Source organism: Alosa sapidissima, chromosome 7 (genome assembly GCF_018492685.1).
Source record: "Alosa sapidissima isolate fAloSap1 chromosome 7, fAloSap1.pri, whole genome shotgun sequence".
NCBI classification, from domain to species: Eukaryota; Metazoa; Chordata; class Actinopteri; order Clupeiformes; family Clupeidae; genus Alosa; species Alosa sapidissima.
Window position 1 is genome coordinate 29,511,896 of NC_055963.1, and position 20,511 is coordinate 29,532,406.

A 20,511-nucleotide genomic window follows, 5' to 3' on the forward strand; every position below is an offset into this window, starting at 1 on the left:
ATTGTAAATGTTTATTTTGGTGTTCCCAAAACACCTGTAACTACATGCATTTATTCTGTGAATGGGACTTGGTACAATATTGATACTTTACACACTAAATGTCCATATTTATTTATTTCAACTTTATTCAAGACACAAAGGTCCATAGAGACAACACAGTACAAATATATAAATATAAAACAATACAAAACATTTAAGAATGATGCAGATTAGGCATTATTTACAAAACATATACAGGCTTCGGGTCCAATGTTTCCAAAAGCAAGATGTGTACCTTGTGTCACTCTTAGAGACATCAGCTATGGACACAATAATCATATTCTTAGACCCTGTCAGTCTGCACATGAATCTATACATAAAATGTCTTAAAACAGCGTTAAAAGTGGGCACATTGTTAGACACAAACATTTCACTGGCACTACTCCACCTAGGGATTTTAAGCACAATTCTCAGTGCATCATTATAAGCCACTTGAAGTTTTTTCATTTATGACTCACTAAAATTACACCACAGGTGGGCAGTATGCAGTGGAGTGCAATAGGTTTTGAAGAGTGAGATTTTAACATCAGGAGTGCACATGTGGAATTTGCTTGCCAGCATGTTGCCTGCCCATACAGTTTTCCACACTGACGCTGCACATCATCATCACAGAGGTCATCTCTTATCACATGTCCCAGATATTTAACTTTCTTTACAACCTCTAGTGGTTCACCTGCCAACGAGAAAGAAGGATAGACACACTTCATATCCTCCTTGGTTCTGGCGATCAGTATCACACTCTTCATTGAGTTGAATTTTATATCAAACATTACTCCATATTGAGAGCATATTCTAAGAAGTTGCTGCAGGCCAGCACTGGAAGGAGACAGTACCACCAAATCATCAGCATAAAGCATATGATTAATGAGACTATCCCCCACCAAGCAGCCAGTTCTACATCCCTTCAGTTCCATAGATAAATGATCCATGTATAGTTTGAATAGCAGTGGAGACAGAATTCCACCCTGCCGCACTCCATTGGAGACATGGAAGGGTGTTGACAAAGTCCTCCCCCACCTGACTTGCATAGTTTGGTGAGAGTACGGCCTCATTTATAAAGCGTTCTTACGCACAGATTTGATCTTAGACGTAAGGTCGTACGCTCAAATCCATGCCAACGCTCAGATTGATAAAAACCGTCTTTGACGCCGAAAAGTGCTTATCTCCACGTCAGGTTCAAACTTGACGTACGACCATTTCCTTGTGGTAATGCCGGAATACTGCAAGTAATCTGAGGTCTAAGTGCGATGCATTTTTTTAAATTCCAAGACCAACGATCTCATGTCTTTCTTTGCCATATGCATGATCAATATCAGAAGATTTTTAAAGACGTTTTTGGACACAGCTTAATGTTTCATGGTTTGGCATAAAACTGCTAATGAGAACTATAGCCCACTTAAGAAAGTGACGTATAGCTTACTTATTTCATAATATCTATATAAAAAAACCACCAAGACATAATAGAATGATTCAAACATTCTTACAGGTGATCTAGTATATTTAGTGTTCTCACCAATCTAATATTGACCATAAAATGTCCAATTGTCCTCGTTTATGAGAGGAAACGTACATTCGTGCCAGGGATGTAGTGGTAAAATAAGAGGTGGGTGAACTATGAATTCTGCAATCTCGGTGAGGTGGACTGCGCCATGCGGTATCGGATTTAAAAAAAAAAGGCATTCAAACATGTTTGATAAAGGTGGAGGTTATTGTGTAGTATTGGGAATATAGGATAGTATTTGATAATACAATTTTGAATGTTAAAAGTGAATAAACTCTTTTGAGAGGTGGATAAACTCTAATAAGAGGTGGGTAGGCCTAAACTCTGAAATGTCTGAAATGAGGTGGATAAACTGCGTTTACTCGCGTTTAGCCTGCACTACATCCTAATTTGCGCTCATAGGGCTATTCCCAGCTTCGTAACAGAAAGGTAATATTTGAATGTAAGCTATACAATGTAGGCTATAGATATTTTATATCATATATAGCCTACACAACCAAGGGACGGGAGTTATCCTCTGAAAGCAGGGCATCTTCATATTTAGTGTTGCGTCTGAGTTGCGTAAAGAGGTGCAGAGCGCGCACCTGTTTGCTTTTTTTGACTGACAGTGCCCAAGATCATATGACAATACGTGAGTTGAATAATGTAGGCTAAAATATAAAGGTAGGCCTAAAGCAAACAATAAAGGACAATGTTTACGCTGTTGGACATTATTAAAAGAAAACGATAGCAAAGATATGCAGAATGAATGAATAATGACCGGCGAACTATAGGCTACTTTTTCAGCAAAAACAGCTTATCCTAAAAGAAACGTTAAGCCTAAATCAGCATATTACCCTGGGTCATGTTGGAAACGTACAAACCTACTGTACCATAACGTACATGATTATGCTGTAGGCCTAGAGGTCTTTCCTTCATAAGCTAGGCCTACCCATTTTTTTTGTACAAAAAATAGGCCTAAAAAGTAGGCCTAAACATACTAAATGTTGCTTATTCACATTACTGCAAGCAAAATGAATGAAAGCGAGCAGAGGACAATGGACATGGATGCATACGATCTCTTTCCAGAAAGCTTTGCTGGAAAAAACATAATTAGTTAAGCTATTTGAACCGACGCATATAGGCTAACATCAGATGGCATAGGCTCGGCCTATAAAATTTTTTCAATATATAATTTTACATAGGCTACAGCTTTTAGGCCATTGATTTCATTGAAACATATGCTAATGATACTGATGAGGGGGTGTTTACAAGGCGGAGACCTAAAACCATCCGGCTGCGGACAAGTTGACATTCTTTTGTGATTTATAATGGGCACATCTGGAAGGGTGGCGTACGCACGTTTTTTTGTGCGTACGTTCGTTTTCTCTGAATCACACGTACGATCATTTCAGAAATGATCTAAGATCAAATGAAGGATGGTTTCTACGCAACCCGTTTATAAATGAGGCCCCAACTGCAGTATCCTAATTAGGTAAGAGGGGACACCACGCTCATGCAGTTTACCAAACAGTTTCCCATGATTTATACGATCAAAAGCATGACGCATCTGACGCATCCAGGAAGCACACGAAGACTGTACTATTGCGTGATCTGTACCTATGGACAAGTTCTTTAAGTGCATAAATACACAGATCAGTTCCATGCTTGTTCTTAAAGCCAAACTGATTATCTGTTGACGCTATGTATTCTGCAAGCCTATCCATAAGGATCCCTTCTAATACCTTGGATAGTATACTTGCAAGTGCAATAGGTCTATAGTTATCTAGTTAATTTACCAGTCTTATTTTTAACTACAGGTACCAGCAAATGATGAAATGCATATGTTTTCCACATGATTTACAAAGTATCTCTATGTGACAAATAAAATCCTTGATCCTATACTTTAAATATGATCACAAAATTGTGACTATGGGAATGCAAACTTAAAGCAAGTGTAAAACAGTAAAGCTATGGCAGAAACAGGACATTCCCATCTTAATGTCATCACTTTATGACCTTTTCTTCTCTTCTTCTCTGCAACAAAGAAAAATGTAATTGCTGCTATGGTTATGGTACTTGTGTTACAACAATCATACACAAGGGGGCACAATAAGATTATCGAAAAACACTCCCCTAAAAAGCTTTACTGCAATATTATACAGAGCTTAATTGCAATAATGGCTTCATCATTCCCCTGTTGATGAAGAGGCAAATGAAAGTAAGTGTTTTTTAAGAGGTGATCCTTTCTAAGGTGATATACACCCGACTGAAGAATGAATATTTGGATATATGTTAAAAATGTACAATGTTCCATTCAATATGGTGCAATGTTTATGGACTTGAATGAGAAAAAAAAATGAACCTCAGTATAGTCTAGACCAAACAGCTTCCTTGATATTCATTTTATGCCTATGACAGAAAAGCAAAGGCTAGTTTCTAAACATTTGTGCTTTTTGAGTGGCCATTTATTATATTCACATATGATGAATGAATTAATTTAAAGGGTGAAATAGTGACCTTAATTATGCTCTGATGGTGGCATGATACTGTAGGCTATGGCAAACCAACCCACAAGCAAACAATCAGGAACAATCATCCACAAATGAATGAAGGTAATCAGAATGTAGACATTATGGAAAGTATGCAAATGTATGTTTTTCCTGTATACATATTATACTACTGAGAGATGCATATATAAACAAACAAATCTGACACTGAAACATTTACTGTAAAATAGGAAAAAGCTCTCTCTCTGCACAGATCCATTTGTAGGAGCCTACAGTATTAGAGCACTTCAGAGAGACATGGTGGAGGATGCAGGATGACATCTCTCTTAAAACAGATATTGGGACTTGATTTTAACATCCACAGCATTTTTTGCGCTCTGGTTTATCTCTGAAAAACACTTTCATAAGGATTATTCATGGTCTAACCTAGCACTACCTTAACACTACAACTGTCGTGATGGTCATTTTGACTGTTTGGAATTGATGGTTTCCACATTACATGGTCATTTTGACTGTTTGAAAAGTTGCATGTAAAATTACTGTGTTTAAGAAAAAAGAATACAGTCCAGCTGGTTGAATATAGAGTTTAAAACCGAAGGGTCAAAATGACTGCTTATATGGCAGTTAGTAATTATGAAATGATGGCGTTTTTAGTGTTAAAGGGATATTGATCATATTATGTAAGTACACATTTGTTGATCCGATCAATTGTAACGTGCACTGAAATAGCAAAGTTGATCTTACCAGCAAATCTTGAAACTGGTTTACAGCTTTGTCAAATTAGACCATTCTTCTGTTAGAAATATATTAACTGTTCTGTTGATGTACTTGTTTTCTTAATCAGGTAAAACAGGATTTATAACAAAGTAATTACCTGTGACTGTGCTGTAAAAGTAAGAGAGTGCTGTAAAAGTAAGAGAGACCAAGGATGTGTCAAATAGACAACATTTGCCCAGCACCTGGATATCAAGTAACAGCCAATGTTTTAGGGTTTTCCCATCTTAGCTGGACAGTTGTTGCCCCGCTTACAGCATGTTACAGCACTTTATTACCTGCTTGGTGCAGACTGCATGCTACACATGTATTTAAGGCAGCGGCATTTTCAATGCCCCCCATTGCCCAACAAAATGGTAACAAGGTTAAAAAAATATTTCCACTGTTTCCACATTACATTTTACTCCTGAACCCTGGATCTGATGTTGATTTAATTTATATGTTGGTCTAATAATGACTCATTTGTTTGAGTGTATGATATTTTAATGTCAATAAAGAAAAGCACCAGTTTTGGTCTTATTTACTAAATTCAAATGTATTTGATCAGGAAAAGAACAATTCCAGTAACAAACAAATGGTGAAATACTTGTAAATAAAGAAAGGCATTGGTTTTGACCAGTTTTGGTCTTATTTACTAAATTCAAATGTATTCGATCAGGAAAAGAACAATTCCAATAACATACTATACTTCAATTCTGTCACACAAATGAAGGTTATTACATATTAGTCCCAATAGCAATGCAACATGCAGAAAAATGACTGATTGGTATTGTTAGAGGTTAGTTATGTAGTTTCTCCAGCAGGAGGTGGTAAGCTTACACCCAGCCTCCATATCGCAGCTTGTTTGGCAGGTAGACGCGTGTCAGGTAATCAGAGGCTATGGAGGCCAGAGACTGGATCTCAGCTTTATGCTTGAGTCTCTCCATGATCTGCATCTGAAACAAACACACACACACACACAGAAAATAACCCACAGCTGCATTAATGACTTTGGATCACATATGACTTGTGTACATATGTTTTGTTTACTGTATGTTCTTTAGCTACGTAGGAAAGCAGACTATTCCTTGAGCATACCAAGGCACACTCTAGTATTAGTCCAACATTTTTCTGTGATGTGTAACACCTGAGATGTCCCCACACATATTTGGAGAGGGAAAATATGTGCCGTGACCCACCTCCTTCCGCTAAAACAAAACTACTGTTGCTTTTTCACTCCAAACTCTATATGCTGGTAGAGGATAATGCATGGGTTACAGGTAAACACCATGCTCTCATGAGGTTGTTTACAGTGTGCAGTAACTGGGTATTTACCCTCTTCCTCTCTCTCTTTTGGTTCAATCTCTCTATTCCCAGCTGGGGGCGGCTTAAGCTCCACACTTCATCATGCTCTTTAACAGTTTCATTCATTATGATAAGATTATTGGTGGTGGTGGTGGCGGAAGGGTTGCATTGGACAGTTTTGATTATTGGGGGTATATTTTACCCCATATGCCCCCCTCCCTCTTGTCCCCCTCACCTCTTTGTCCCATTGGGGCTGGCAGCTGAGGTACGGCCTCCTCCTTAGGCTCCGCAGCTTGCTCTCATCGCTTCGGGTCAGCGGGATCAGAGCTTCCTGTGGCACCCGGAGTCTGGGGACCAGCAACATCCTCACAGTCACTTTGAGCCCCTCAGACATCATACATACACACTTCAATGGTAAAGGAGCCGTTCACACCAGGAACAATAACTATAAAGATAAGACTGTAACTATGCCGATGTATGTGTCCACACTGACCAGCCATAAGAAAAGTTTCCCTTCATGTTGATGAATGTGATGTCTGAAACTTGATTGATTCTGATTGTCTGTCAGCTTTTTATTGATCTCAAAATTGGTCTGAAAGTGATCCCCAACGATATCGTTTTTCATGTTCATTTGCCTTTATCGTTACAGTTATTGTTCTTAAAAAAACATGTATAGGTCGGACATAACATTTTGCTTAACTTTACATGGGATGGTAAAATACTATTAAATGAGTTTGTGATGCACATGTATGACTAATCACTATTACTTGCTCATATTGTGATGCCTATTTTGACATGACACACTTTCTCCTTTTTGACTGAAAGTGACATCTGTGCTCTTTGATAAAAAATATTCTCTGACCACACCAACTTGGGTAGCTCCTTGCTCTGTGCACCTGCAGTGCATGGCTCAAACTACCATGACCATAACATAGGAAGTGGTTCCACTGCTTCATTTCATGCACAGATCCCCCTCTTTCCCCCAAAGCCCATTTTAAGCGTATGAACATTGGCATACATGCTTAAAAATAGTCGGTTAAAAGGAAAGAGCAGTAGGCAACAGCGACGAAAAAAAAACCAAACCAAAACAAAGAGCTAAGAGGCCTAGTCTAGTGGAAGCCACAGAGTGGAGTAATGAGCCCTCTTTCCCAACCTCTCAATGTCGGACGGCAGGAGCCCCAACCACAGCACACTGGGAACGGTCAGGTTGTGCGCCTCAAACGACATAGACTGAGGAGAGAAACACACACACACACACACACACACACACACACACACACATTCATGCAATGACTTGAATATGGACATACACTCACATGCACACAGGCATACACACAGATGAGAATACATGTACATCCATGTACCAATGTGCATGCAGACACACACCCCAACATGTCCTGGGAGTGTGCACATGCAGAAATACTTTACTTTTCCACATGGTAACTTCATATGTTTTTGAAAACACACACATACACACACACACACACACACACACACACACACACACACACACACACACAGGCAATTTCTGTATTTTTTCCACAAAGAGGGGAGAGTAATTACATATCCCTCTTAAACAGACATTGCACAGGGTTCAGTGGATAATGCACTTAAAGAGCAGGCGGAGCACTCACCACTGATCCATACTTGTAGATGCACATTATTTCGATTCCTGGGAACAGAGAAAGGCAGACTCTGAGCAATCAGTGCCATGCTCAGGCTGTGTTCCCACGGGAGCACCTAATTGGTAGTGAACATGCGGCAGGGCCCTTCTACACGCAGGGGTCAGGAAGTGGGTGTCACTAAGAGTGGCAGCGTCAGAGGGAGTCCTGGGGCCTCAGGCATTCGGCGGTGTTAGATCACGCCGAACCTCTAAATATCCCCAGATCAGCCGATGATGAGTACAGAGAGCTCCCAAGGGTCTGGTGTGTCAGCCCAGTGGACACGCAAAGGCCCTTGTGTGTGTGTGTGTGTGTGTGTGTGTGTGTGTATGTGTGTGTGTGCCTGCTCAAAAACATGCACGTGAAAAAAACATGAAAAAACGTCTTCTGAGGTTTTATCATAAGCATTGCCTTCTTCACTCTTTGTTTGTGTGTGTGAGTGTATGTATGTGTGTATGTGTTTGTGCGTATGTGTTTGTGCATGTATATGGACTTGAGTGTTAACAAGGAAACATGCTCATGGCATATGTGAAACAAGTCTATGTAACGAGTGAGTGCATTTGCTTACCATGTGGGTCTGCGTCCACCAGTGCAAAGATGGGGACGTGCAGAGTGTCCCACAGCTTGCGCACCATCAGCCTGCTGTTCACATCAGGGACACCCTTTCCCTGATGCCCCCCGGGGCACAGAGCGACAGAAGACAGACGAAAAGATAGACAGAGAGACAGATTACAAGAGAGCGAGGAAAGAGGAAGAGAAAAACATCGAGAAGAGGCAACCCATTAATTGCAAAACATTTTTCAATCACATCAGGGAGGAACCTGACTAACAACAGGGACGGTGCAGGAACAACAGGTGGTGAAGACTTCCACAGCTCATAGCTCAGATATGGAAGTGCCTCTGCTCTTACGGTTATCATGATGCATGGAGACAGCTTAGTGCAGAAGTCGTCATCCAGCAGCCTCTGGAATGTTGCGTCCTTCTCCACAATCAGAACAAACTTAGCAGATGATGCAATATCTGACACGGGTTGAGGAGACAAATGGCTTGTTTTCACAGGTGTGCAATGGTGGCTTTCCCTTGTGAATATTCAACCAGGGATCAATACCAATGGATAATGTGACAAAGGATACTCCTTATTCCACAGACGTTAGATGAAACAGGAATGGCCTGCAAATGAGAGTGAAATTGGTTAAATTAGTCTAAACGTTCCTCCAAATCAAAATATCCTCATTAATCAATCTCTGAACCATGTCACCTAGACAACAATGTAATCTCTCCCTGTGGATGACTGAGCTGTTTAAGCTAGTGATTTGTATGTGGGTTGAACTTGGGGATTGTGGCCAGAGAGTATGAGCAAGTGATGTCATACTTTTTGGCTAAGAGCATGGCTTTCCTGTCATTGAGCAGCGAGAGGAGAGAGAGCAAGGCAATTGAATACTGAATTACTTCTTCAGTAAAAACTCATAGATAAGTCTTCAACATACAGTGGAACTGGAGCAGCAGTCAACTTTGGTACCATCTTCTTCCAAATAGCACAGATCACCAGAGATGAACCCTTTTGATGTGGAAAGCTGTCTCACACACACACACCACACACACACACACACACACACACACACACACACACAATTACATTCACATGGACACAGATAAAGAATTTCACAAACAGTCTCAAACACATACTTTCTCACAAAGGTTAACATTCTTTGGAACTTGATCATCAAAACTCCATGGTGTCAATAAAACAAAAGAACCCCAGCACACAGGTGTTTCTTCATGAATGCCAAAACTAAACCGTCGAAAAGCTGAAATGATCATAACAAGAAAGATCAAACCACACTTTACCCCGGACAAGAATGGTTCTACTTAATATAAGGAAACATAAATGTGGTCTCTCCCCTTTTTGTGTGTGTGTGTGTGTGTGTGTGTGCGCACGCAAGAGATGTGAAACTGAAACAGGCTGAACGTATGTGATTCTGTGTGCCAGAGGATTCTGACAGAGAACATGTGGATCTGTGTGCATGTGTGAGAGAGAACATAAACAATACAGCAATAATTAAAAAATGTGATGTATGTATCAATGTACACTCACAGTGTACTTACATACTTTCTGCCATATCCCATCTCTCCTACCTAACACAAACACACACACACACTCTATAAAACATATGGAGTATTCACACACACACACCACATGGAGGTTTCTGCGCGGGACCTTGAGCATACATGAGATGTCATCCACAATGGCGTCCACCGTCTTCTGGGAGCGGAACAGCTGTGTGTCGTTATAATAAATGTCCCTGTAAAGCGCAAAGAACACCTCTTTCATGTAGGAGAGGGCGATAAATCACTGCAGAGACATCCAATGTTTCAACCTCAGGTTTTATCTGCTACTTTTGGCATCGCTTTTTGCGTTTGATCTCTAAAGGTGATCTATCAATACAGCGAGGAGTCTTCTTTAAACTGAAAACACTCCATCAACGCAGCACAAATGGAACAAAAATAGGCTACTACTGAAATGTGTGGTTCAACCAACCTTTTCGTCGCGTAGGAGTTACTCTGGACGAGTTTGTAAATAGCTGAGAGGACTTTCAGAATTAATGCTGCAAACACAGACGATATGCAATAAATTAGACTCATTTTAACCAATGCATGCTGTAAGTACTCAAACTTCACATCCTCACAATCTCTCACAGGATTTTGATGTGATGTCTTAATACATTTCAGCGTGACTTTTTTTGCCATGATAACAATAAGGAATCAATTAGCTTGATTTGCGGCACACCCCAGGAACGCATGCCTGAATACACTATTTTGTAACTGCCTCATCGTAATGTGTCTTCATTAATCTCAAATCACTTACCACTGAGGAAATGAATTAGAGTGGTAAAATGGACCTATTAATCGAATCCAGTGCTGGAAAACGGCAGACAGCAGCTAGAGAGCTTTTGCTTGGCTTGGAGAATTGGTGGCATAATTGGCTCATTTCAGGGTTTTCTCACCAAACCTGTTGACGGAGGAGGCGCAGTCACTGCGGATGGTGCTGACGGAGGCTTCTGAGCTCATGTGAAGGCCCACGGCACTGTCAAAGCTTCAACCGGGAGTGTTCAGAAGGCAAACAATAACAAGACAAGAACAAATAATCATCAATCTGCTGAAATGACCTGACTAAACTCTTTCTCAAAAAGGTCTTTCTCGTTCCAGAGGGATAACTTTTTCTTTACAACATGCTTTTACTCGGAAGTGTTTTAAGTGGAGCTCTTAAAGGAATTATCCGGAGTAAAATGCACTTTAGATTAATTTACGGATGATTGGGAGTACATATGTTGAGTTGACATCCAAATCATGTCATTCGGATGTGTTTTGAGAAAGTTCGATGTTACCCTTTTTAGTCAAAACTTGTTAGCGTGGAAGTGAGAAGGGCATATTATTTCGCCGCTACAAAACGCTATTTTTATACCTCTTCTACAGTTCCAAACCACATTACACTTACGTGGTAGTGAGTAGAGGGTCCCTAAAGCCAAACCAAAGTATCCCGAGGTCTTTATGTGGTCGGATAGAGAGTCCAGAATGAATTTCATCAAGCCAGTACCTTTCCGGAAATGTTGCCATCTTTGCTGCCATCTTTAGGGGAAAGTCCGTAGGAGTCGATTGCCAAGTGTGCTCTGGAAATTCACAATTTCGTCGCCGTTAAAAAAAAAAAAAAAAAAAACATAGTCCAGTATTTCTTTTGAAATTGAAATGAAGTTGTATGGACTGGACTATGTTTTTTTTTTTTTTTTAAATGGCGACGAAATTGTGAATTTCCAGAGCACACTTGGCAATCGACTCCTACGGACTTTCCCCTAAAGATGGCAGCAAAGATGGCAACATTTCCGTAAATCGATCTAAAGTGCATTTTACTCCGGATAATTCCTTTAAGTGATACTGAGGTGTTATCTAGATCCATTTAGCTATCAGATGGGAACAGTTTTATTCAGTAGGCTGCCTATGTGCCAGGCAATTTAAATCTACAAAACTATTATTCTTGTTATTGAGATAATAAATTGAGTACAATCCTGTTTATTTCTGCAGCATACTTAAAACACAAATCGTTCAAATTTGTGCAAAGCTGTATAAAACAGAAAGGAAAAACATACAGCCAAAGCAGCAGGTGAATTTACTCCCATAACTTCAAGTATGTTTACTGTAGTTAAAATAATAATATGCTTTCCTATCTGTGGCTAGTTTGGTGCTAGTTTGCTAACCAGTAGCAATAGAAAGGTCATGGGATTCATTTCCAGGAAACACGTAAAAATATATGCTGTCATGTGTCCTATAAGTCATTTTGAATAAACAAACCTGTTAAATAGAAATGGAATGTAATGTAACCTGTGTGAGAGTGAAGGGGTGGCAGTGGGGTTGCGGTGGGGTGTTACTGGGCTTAAACATCCTGGCATTTCCTTTGAGAAACTTTTGCTTTCCAGGCTGTCAGATTTGGGACTTTGAAAGGGCCTGGCTGAAATGTGCTCTAAGCCTTTACGGGGTTTGATGCAAATTCAACTTGACAAGTTGCTTTGTTCTATGCATGAGGTCTCCGCACTGTGCACATTAAAAGCCTCTGCAGAACACCAGATTTGTGAGTGTGTGTTTATGTGTGTGTGTGTGCCTGAGTGTGTAGAGAGAGAGAGAGGTAAAGTTAGAGCATGTGCAGTGTGTGTTGCTAATCCTTTGTAGAAATGACACCTATTTAGACTCAGGAAGTTATTAAGCTTCAGGGATCAAGGTTCAGGACTGAAGGTGGCTCCATAAATGTGTTTTTTTCTATTTCTTCTGTGTCTTTCCTAACACCCAAATGTAAGGTGCTGACTGATACCATGTAAGACAGGTAAGATTGTAAAGCTCTTTCGACAGTATGGTCACACCATACTGTCTCTTCTGTTTGATTGCCCCATTCCCCATTATCTACTGTATAGGCTATCCATTAAGACTATAGTAAATCACATTTTACAACCTGTAACATTAGCCTTTTCGCTTATGGCTTTGACAAAGCTGCTGCAGTTAACCACATAAACCTATATCTAATGTATCTATCAATAATAGTGATTATAAATAACCATCTGATGAAAACGTAAGATGTTGTAAGATCCGGAAAAACGACAGAAATGTCTTACCTTACATTAGACCAAGTATTACGATTTTGCAGGACCAGCACTGGCGCCTCCCCTTTGGATAAACTTTTTATAATGTCAAGGATTACACCCTCGATTCGCGTCAAAATATCCTGGCTTGGAAATGAGATACAAATACATTGTTACTTCGTAGCATACTGCGTACAAAGCTGAGGTTCGACAACATGCAGAGAATGACAGCTCCCGCAATCCTGACATGGTTCAAATCATCAAACTAGTAACGTTAGCTAACATTGGCCTACCTGGAAAAGGATTCTTCATTGACAGTTGTGGATGCACTGTCAACTTCTTCAATGTTTTGTAACAGTTCAGAGCGTAACCTATCTACCTCAAGGAACTGCTCAGACATATTCAAATTCGACATACAGGTAGGTAAAGCAATATCACTGGATAATTGAATTTACTGGCTGCAAACTTCTCTCTCGCTACAACATTCAAAGCTAGTCAGGTGTTTAGCTAGTCGGCATCAAGCATGGACATTAGCTAGCTAACGTTGATGGTTTAGGCTAGGAAGTTCTTTGGTCTCCTGAAGGTGTAAGTCAGTCAGATAAACTGCAAAACTACCATCTACCATCAGAAATCGTGTCACTTAAAAGCAGGGGATGTACTGAAACCCTTTATAAAGTTATATTTTATCCGAACTACCGTGTGTCAACTACTGATATGGCTGAAAACATAATTATTGCTTGAATGTCCTCTGGTTCTCTATTCCGGCGCGCGCCCTCCAGCGTTCTGTTTGGGTTATTATTCTAATCATACAGGCAAAGAATTCAAACGCTCCTTGAGCACTATTATCATTTCATGAGACAAGTGTCTGGATTCCCAGACATTATTTATACGACAACTTAGATATTAATTATCCAAAAGGCAACCTCAATATCTTTTAAATGCTCTAAAAGAGAACACACACATTCTTGAGAGCATAATATCCTTAGTCTGTATAAACTCTGCGGTTATCAGTTGTGCAATCTATTTTGGGGGGGCTCTGTTTCATCTGGCCTTCCCTCCTGGGTAAAGGTCTCTCACACACAGGCTCTCTCACACGAATAGACGCACGCACACTCTGCCACATTCCACTTGTTCCAACATCTGCTGCCATTCTTTTCCTATGAACAAACATACTTTCTTAGCGTAAACGAAAAACTGACATGGATGTTGTCCCACACATGAGGAAATGGTTGTAATTTTCTGAAATATGTCATAACTGGCTCTAATTAGGGGTGTGGCCAATACACCTCACCGAGCCAGCTGCAGTGTGCTCTCGACCCGAGACCCTTCAAACATTTTCCATCTCCTCTGTGACCCCTGCAGCTAAACCACCCCTGAGCCCCTTGAATTCCAGCCTGCCTGACAACACCACGGGGCAGCGCAAGCAAAGGCTTTCATCCCGCCAAAAAAACACCAGCCTCGCGCTCTCACTCTCGCAGACACAGACAGCCCAAAGCGCTGAGACAGAAAGAGAAAAGAGGGAGCGAAAAGGCAAGATGTGTGAGTTAAAGACTCCCTCAGGCCGTTCTCTCATTGATCTGACAATTAGAAGCTTTGAAGATCCTTGAGATGTCGCTGCATTACTTTGTTTAACATTGCATTGGTGTTGCGCAACAGAGGGCATCTGCGGTCGGTAAATATGAGGTATTTTAGATAGATCTTTTGGGACTGTAAAACCAACAGACAGACTGTGCTTGCATGTGTAGTTTTTGTGTTACTGGGTGTGAGTGTGTGTCTGAACAGCACTGTGGTCTGTAAAGGGCAGGGCTTTGTGTCCAGCTTGACCTGAAGGTGCCTCTCATTCAGACTTGCAGTGCAGTTTTCTCTGTGGCTGCTGACTGAGTGACAGTGACAAGCTGCTTCCGTGGCACTTGAGCTTAATCACTAGATAATTGCTATCTTTAAGAGACCCCAACCCTACCCTGTGGTCCGTGAAAGGTTGCACTGGGTGAGAGTGTTCGTCTTCTCCTTCTCCTGCCATAACTTCCTCTCTCTCTCTCTCTCTCTCTCTCTCTCTCTTTGAGTTTGCTTATGAGTGAGCCAAGGACTCCTCCTGTGCTCTTGGACAGCGAGCGACCCGTGTGGAGTGTAAGGCTTTAACCTGTGGAGACAGAGTGCAGCCAGTCATGCGCTTGTCTCGAGATGAGTGTTTGTGCTGGGTGAGAGAGAAGGGTTGTGGGGTCACTGGAAGGAAGGGAAAGGTTTGGGGTGGGGGCTAGTGGGCGACCGCTGCAGGTGAGGGGGATTAGCCTCAGCCAAGGGGCCCCTAAGAAACCAAATACAGATCTGTCAACTTAATCCCCACAAATAGAAAACAGAGCCACTTTGCCCCGGCTCCCTCCCTCCGCTCTGTGGCCCCTGCGCCCAGCCCCTCCTTGCTGTTTTCCATCTGCCCTCTGCCAAACGCAGCTCTCACTCGGACGCTAATGGGGCCCAAAGAAGCATCCCTAAGGAGGCAGTGACTGATTGCAGAGGGCTGTGATTGACAGATCCGTACAGCCTCATCGAGTGATGAGATCAAGGGCTCGGAGGGGAGTGGTATTAAGAGACAGAGCTAAACTGTGACACCCCCCCCCCCCCACCCCTCCCTCAATGGGTGCTGGACCAATTAACCTCCAGAGTCCCATTAAGGAGCCCCGTTAAGCGGGCTGCCTGCCCATTGAGAAAACCTGCAGACCAGGCTGTTGTCAGAGAGCATGCCTTTGAAAGGAGAATTATCGTGCTAATGGACACCATGCCTCAGCCAGATATTTCCTTCCTGAAACAAGCATGTATTTGTAAATAGCTAAGACAGACAACATGCAGGTTACAAATACAGTCTTATTATTAAGTCCCACACACGCTATGTTTGTCACATGGATAAACTGAAAAAGAAAACAGAAGGAAAGAGAAGTCTGAGAACACATTGCACACACACACAAAATGATAAAAGACACAGGTTCTAAGCCATATTTCTATCCTCCCCGTTGCCCAGGCTCACAGCTGTGTTTCATATGTTCCCGCGGCAGGCTGCGAAAGTGTCAGACACGAGCAGGGCAACATTTGCTTTTGCTCAGCCCCACCTGGCCAGCCCTGTTTGAACAAGCCGCCATGTCGTGGGGAGTGCACAGTGAGGCCCATCTCGAGTATGCAGACTGGATGGTACGGACGGGTTGAACCGAACAGGGGGGGGGGTGTTGGTTATTGTGACCCCACCCCCATCCCCTCCCCCCATCTCCACTCTTTCTTCTGACCCCTTGACCCCACACTGCTTCATTTGGGGGGTCAGTTTACCTTGAGGAGTTTAACTGTATCCTCCACGGTGCTATCCCACTGTTCTGCGCCCTGTGGCCTTCAAAGAGAGCTGCCTGCAGAGACTCATGAGGCAATCTTGTGAAATAAATATTAATCTGACCTTCATGTGGCCATCGTAATCCAACGAGATTCGAAAACACAGAGCTATAAAACTAAAAAGAGGGAAGAGTTGGGAAGAAAGCAAGTGTGGACAGAGTGGAAAGGGGATGCAATGGGAGACCGGAAAAGAGAAGGGGAGAGGTTGGTTCACAGCTTGTGAGAGAGGGAGGTGAGGCACGCGAGTCGTCTTCTGCCAGAACTGCACCTTTTTAAATCCTGAGTCATGCTCAAACCTGCAGGAGTCTTGTGTGTGTGTGTGTGTGTGTGTGTGTGTATGTGTGTTCAGACACATACACAGGCGAGATCAGAGTGCTGTGCTGGGGTGGGGTTGAGAAGAGTGCCTGGAACTCACATTCAAGATTTCCAGGAATTGTTATTATGCCGTATTATTATGGCAATATTAATACACAAAGTCATTGACAATTTGCTTTATTTTTCATTAAAAATCATCACAATTTTAACCACATTTTCTAAGAATTCCCTCCGAAAATCCAGTTACATATAGCCACAATAATCCCAACAAACCCCAAATCGAAGGAACATTTTTTCCATTTGCAGGAAATAATAATAATTTAAAAAAAACTGAACTGAATTCACTTTTCACAATTCTAACTGCAAAATTCTAACTGCAAATTCTCCTCCACAACAATTACAGCAAACCCTTGCAAGGTCCTGGAGGGACGGATTAGAGTAATTCTTTTCAGAAAGCCACGCTGGACGGACAGCTGCAGTGGATGGCTGCCATTAAGCAACCACATAGTCAAGAGGACCTCTGAGCATGTACCTTGTCATGATAATCAAATTTGTGTGGTTTGAATTTGTGTGGACAGATTAACACATAGGGACAAACACATTGCTCCTGAGGGCACGAAAACTGCTCAGTCCAACCTCAGTGTTAATGGCAATAGGGTCACACCACTCATTTCCGCTGTCTGCTGGCTGCCCTCGCGGTCAGGACGGTCAGGACGGGGCCCCTCTGACGGAGGTGTCTCTGCTGGTATGGGATGAGCGAGTGTGCCTGATGAGCGAGTGCCAGTGTGAAGTCTCGCGCCGGAGTGATGCTTAGACAAGCACAGGCCTCTTCATGGAGGATTATGAAATGTAGGTTTGTCTGTTTGCCAGCTCTTGAACCATTTTAGGTGTAATGGACACTTCGAAAAAGCAAGTAGTTTGTCAACGTTCATTGATTCTTCTGTGTGTGTGTGTGTGTGTGTGGTTGTGTGTGTGTGTGTGTGTATGTGTGTGCGTGTGTGTGTGCACCCGTGCACGCATTTACACGTGTGTGTGTGTGTGTGTGTGTGTGTGTGTGTGTATGTATGTATGTATGTGTGTGTGTGTGTCTGTGTGTGTAAAGACATCTGTGCATTGACTGTAAGTCTGTGGACGGCAGGTGTTCTGGTTTATGTACTGTGTGTGTGTGTACCAAAAAGAGAGGTGGGAAAGTGAGAGGGGGTGTGAGCCGGTGTTTGTCCACTGGGCTCCTGTTCTGCTTTACTTCCCTTGGTCAAAGGCTCTCAGTGTGGGCCGTCCAGGCCCAGATTTCGCCTGTGCCCACTGTTTACTGTGCCGGTCACCAGGGCCCCCAGAACTCAAACAAAGGGGGGTCTGTTCCTATTGTCCTTCCCCAGAATGACAGCTCTACACTGGGCACTCACTAGAGCACATGGGAGAACAGAGGGGGAGGAGAGGAGGAGGGTCGGGGGTAGTCAGGGGTGTGGGGGTGGGTTGGGGGCTTGAGGTTCCACATCCAGCAGAGAGGACAGCTTTAACTGAAACCATGTCCTTCCCTTTCATGTCCTCAATCAGAAACCGCCTCCATGTAAACACCTGCGGCCCTGCACTGATTCTATCTGAGGACCCGGAAAGCAGTGTTTACATGGTACAGGCTACCACTGAAAGTGATGGAGTAACAAACGGATATACGTGAGTGAGTAACGGCAGAGCTCGCCTCAAGATAAACCATTTGGAAATGGAGACCAACCACAAGTGGGAAGTGAAGATCGGGGACCCCCCCCCCCCCCCAAACACACACACAAATAATTCCCAAGCCATTCATCACTCCCCATCTTCCTCTCCAACTCGGGCGGTCTGACTGCTGCAGTGATATGGGGCTGTCCGGTTCCTGTACTAGAGCCTGTGTTTAATATGGGTCTCATAAAAATACCCATTTAGTCGTATCTCCCAAAAAATGTCTGCGGCAAGGTCATAAAAAGAATCCCATTGCAAGGAAGAGGAAGAAGAGAAAAAAAGAAGAGCTGTTTGAACCAAATATGGCCATTAACTGTCAGGACTGGCCCCCAGAACCAGTGTGCCCAGTTGGGGTGATTGAGGAGCACTGGAGAAGGTCAAAAGCATTACATTAAAATGGAGTGTTTAAGAGGTGCTGAGGCCAAAGGGTCACTGAGGAGGGCGGACCAGGCAGCTGCCAAACATCTGCACCCCCCCCCCCCCCCCCCCCATACCCCTGCCAGGAGACTTGTCCCTCCACTGCTGTCATCATTGCCCACACCATTGTGGGTTCAGCTGTGACCTTGATGCTCATAGCATATGTTTAGTGCATGTGGAGTAATTTCTTCATATTGTTGTTTATTTGTTTATCTGCATGTGAGGGAAGGTTGCTGTGGCTAAATGCTTGTCCTACCAGGAAAAATAATCTGTTAAAGTTGCTCTGGTAATTTTTAACAGTTTTGAATGGTGTTCTGTGAAAATATAGTAGCCTAGTGCTTCACCGAAATTATTATTGTCTTTATTTTATTAAGTTGTAGCCTTTATCACTCACGAAGATATGCGCGCTATCCAGATTGTTTATGGGTTAAACAGTATAGAGGCAAGAGAAGAAAAGGTATTCACCTATTCACACATCAATAAAATGCACAGGTGTGGGTGAGAAACCAGCTGACTGTAAGATATGCGGTAGATTTTTGACATGAGTGAAACATAAACGTCTATGAAGATAACCTTAAGTGTCGCCTTTGACTTCACCATTATCATGCTCGTTCACGCAGTTCTTCGGTAGCGCGCTTTAGACGAACGCTAATCGCTTTTCTCATCTGCCCCTCCCAGCAGATAGCGCCTCCTCGGAGTTTCTGTGAACCCCGAACAGGCATCATACTCCCTGCAACTCATCTAAACTCCAGAGGTACGCGTGAGCTAGAGGAGAGACAGCACCGACTAGCCTACGCGAAGATACTCTTGAGGGCGAGAGTGGATGCTATCATCCAATATACAACCCGAACAGTCTTTAGGTGACCGCGGTGTTTGATGTTCAGGGATTAACCAATAACGTGGTGGAGTGGAGAGTATTGTGGCTTTTTTTCAGCGAGGGAACTCGTCCCTCAGTATGAAATGAAAATGAGGATGAGGAGTTGATTCGGGTAGTTAAGCACATACAAAGGTAAATATTTTAAACTCATTATCATTGCAGCTAAGTAGCCTGTTAGATTAGATAAAACATGGCTGTATTGCTGGATAAAAGTACTCCAGCACTTTTACTTGTATGGGCATACTGTGTATTGGCTGATACAGTATTCACGAACTTTACCCTGGACAATGAAGTCCATTCGAGTTTCATCCACCGGCGACTGAAGAGTCAGGAGCGGCGAGAGATGCAGCGGGAGATTCTGTCTATACTTGGGTTGCCGCATCGACCACGGCCGCACCTCCATGGGAAGCACAACGCCGCACCGATGTTCATGCTGGACCTTTACAATGCCATGTCCACGGAGGGAGATGAGGATGGACACCCGTATCCATTCAAGCCTGTCTTCACGACGCAAGGGCCGCCAATTGCGACTCTGCAAGACAACAACTTTCTTAACGACGCCGATATGGTTATGAGCTTTGTTAATTTAGGTAGGTCACCTGCATGTCTAGCGATGCTGTTTTAAATAACTAACGCCGTTACTTTTGACTGAACTGACAAAAATACAAAAAAGTGTATTTATGGCGTGCGTAAGTATTGTGTCTTGAAGCAGCAGTGAGGAGTTTGGATAGAATTGTAGCAATTTAAATATCCCACTGAAAATCCATGCAAAAACCTTACAAACAACAACATTAAAATTGGCAATGATAATAGTCTTACTATAACGCTAACGCATGTATTTTGGCAATGTAGGCTAGTATTGGGAAAGCGATTTTACATTATATGGCGTGGTGGTCTGGCCCGGACCACAGAAATGAATAGTGTATTGGCGGTTATTTGGAACGAC

The 20,511-nt window shown here is 42.6% G+C and overlaps 2 protein-coding genes across 2 annotated transcripts in view; one reads left to right on the plus strand and one right to left on the minus strand.

Moving 5' to 3' along the window:
• Positions 1-5,456: 5,456 nt before the first annotated feature.
• spo11 (SPO11 initiator of meiotic double stranded breaks) lies at positions 5,457-13,645 on the minus strand. Its single transcript, XM_042099346.1, has 13 exons — positions 13,165-13,645; positions 12,905-13,018; positions 10,754-10,842; positions 10,288-10,354; positions 9,943-10,051; positions 9,236-9,322; positions 8,882-8,918; positions 8,659-8,768; positions 8,317-8,416; positions 7,722-7,759; positions 7,241-7,317; positions 6,323-6,434; positions 5,457-5,738 (listed from the first exon to the last, which is right to left on the minus strand). The coding sequence occupies exons 1-13, from the start codon at positions 13,284-13,286 to the stop codon at positions 5,619-5,621; spliced, it is 1,182 nt and encodes a 393-aa protein (XP_041955280.1). The 5' UTR covers positions 13,287-13,645; the 3' UTR covers positions 5,457-5,618.
• A 5,757-nt stretch (positions 13,646-19,402) lies between these two features.
• Positions 19,403-20,511, plus strand: part of bmp7b (bone morphogenetic protein 7b) — a 30,817-nt gene continuing 29,708 nt past the window's right edge. The window contains 1 exon segment of the mRNA XM_042099137.1: positions 19,403-20,155. Within this exon segment, the coding sequence (XP_041955071.1) occupies positions 19,756-20,155 (400 nt within the window). The 5' untranslated portion in view covers positions 19,403-19,755.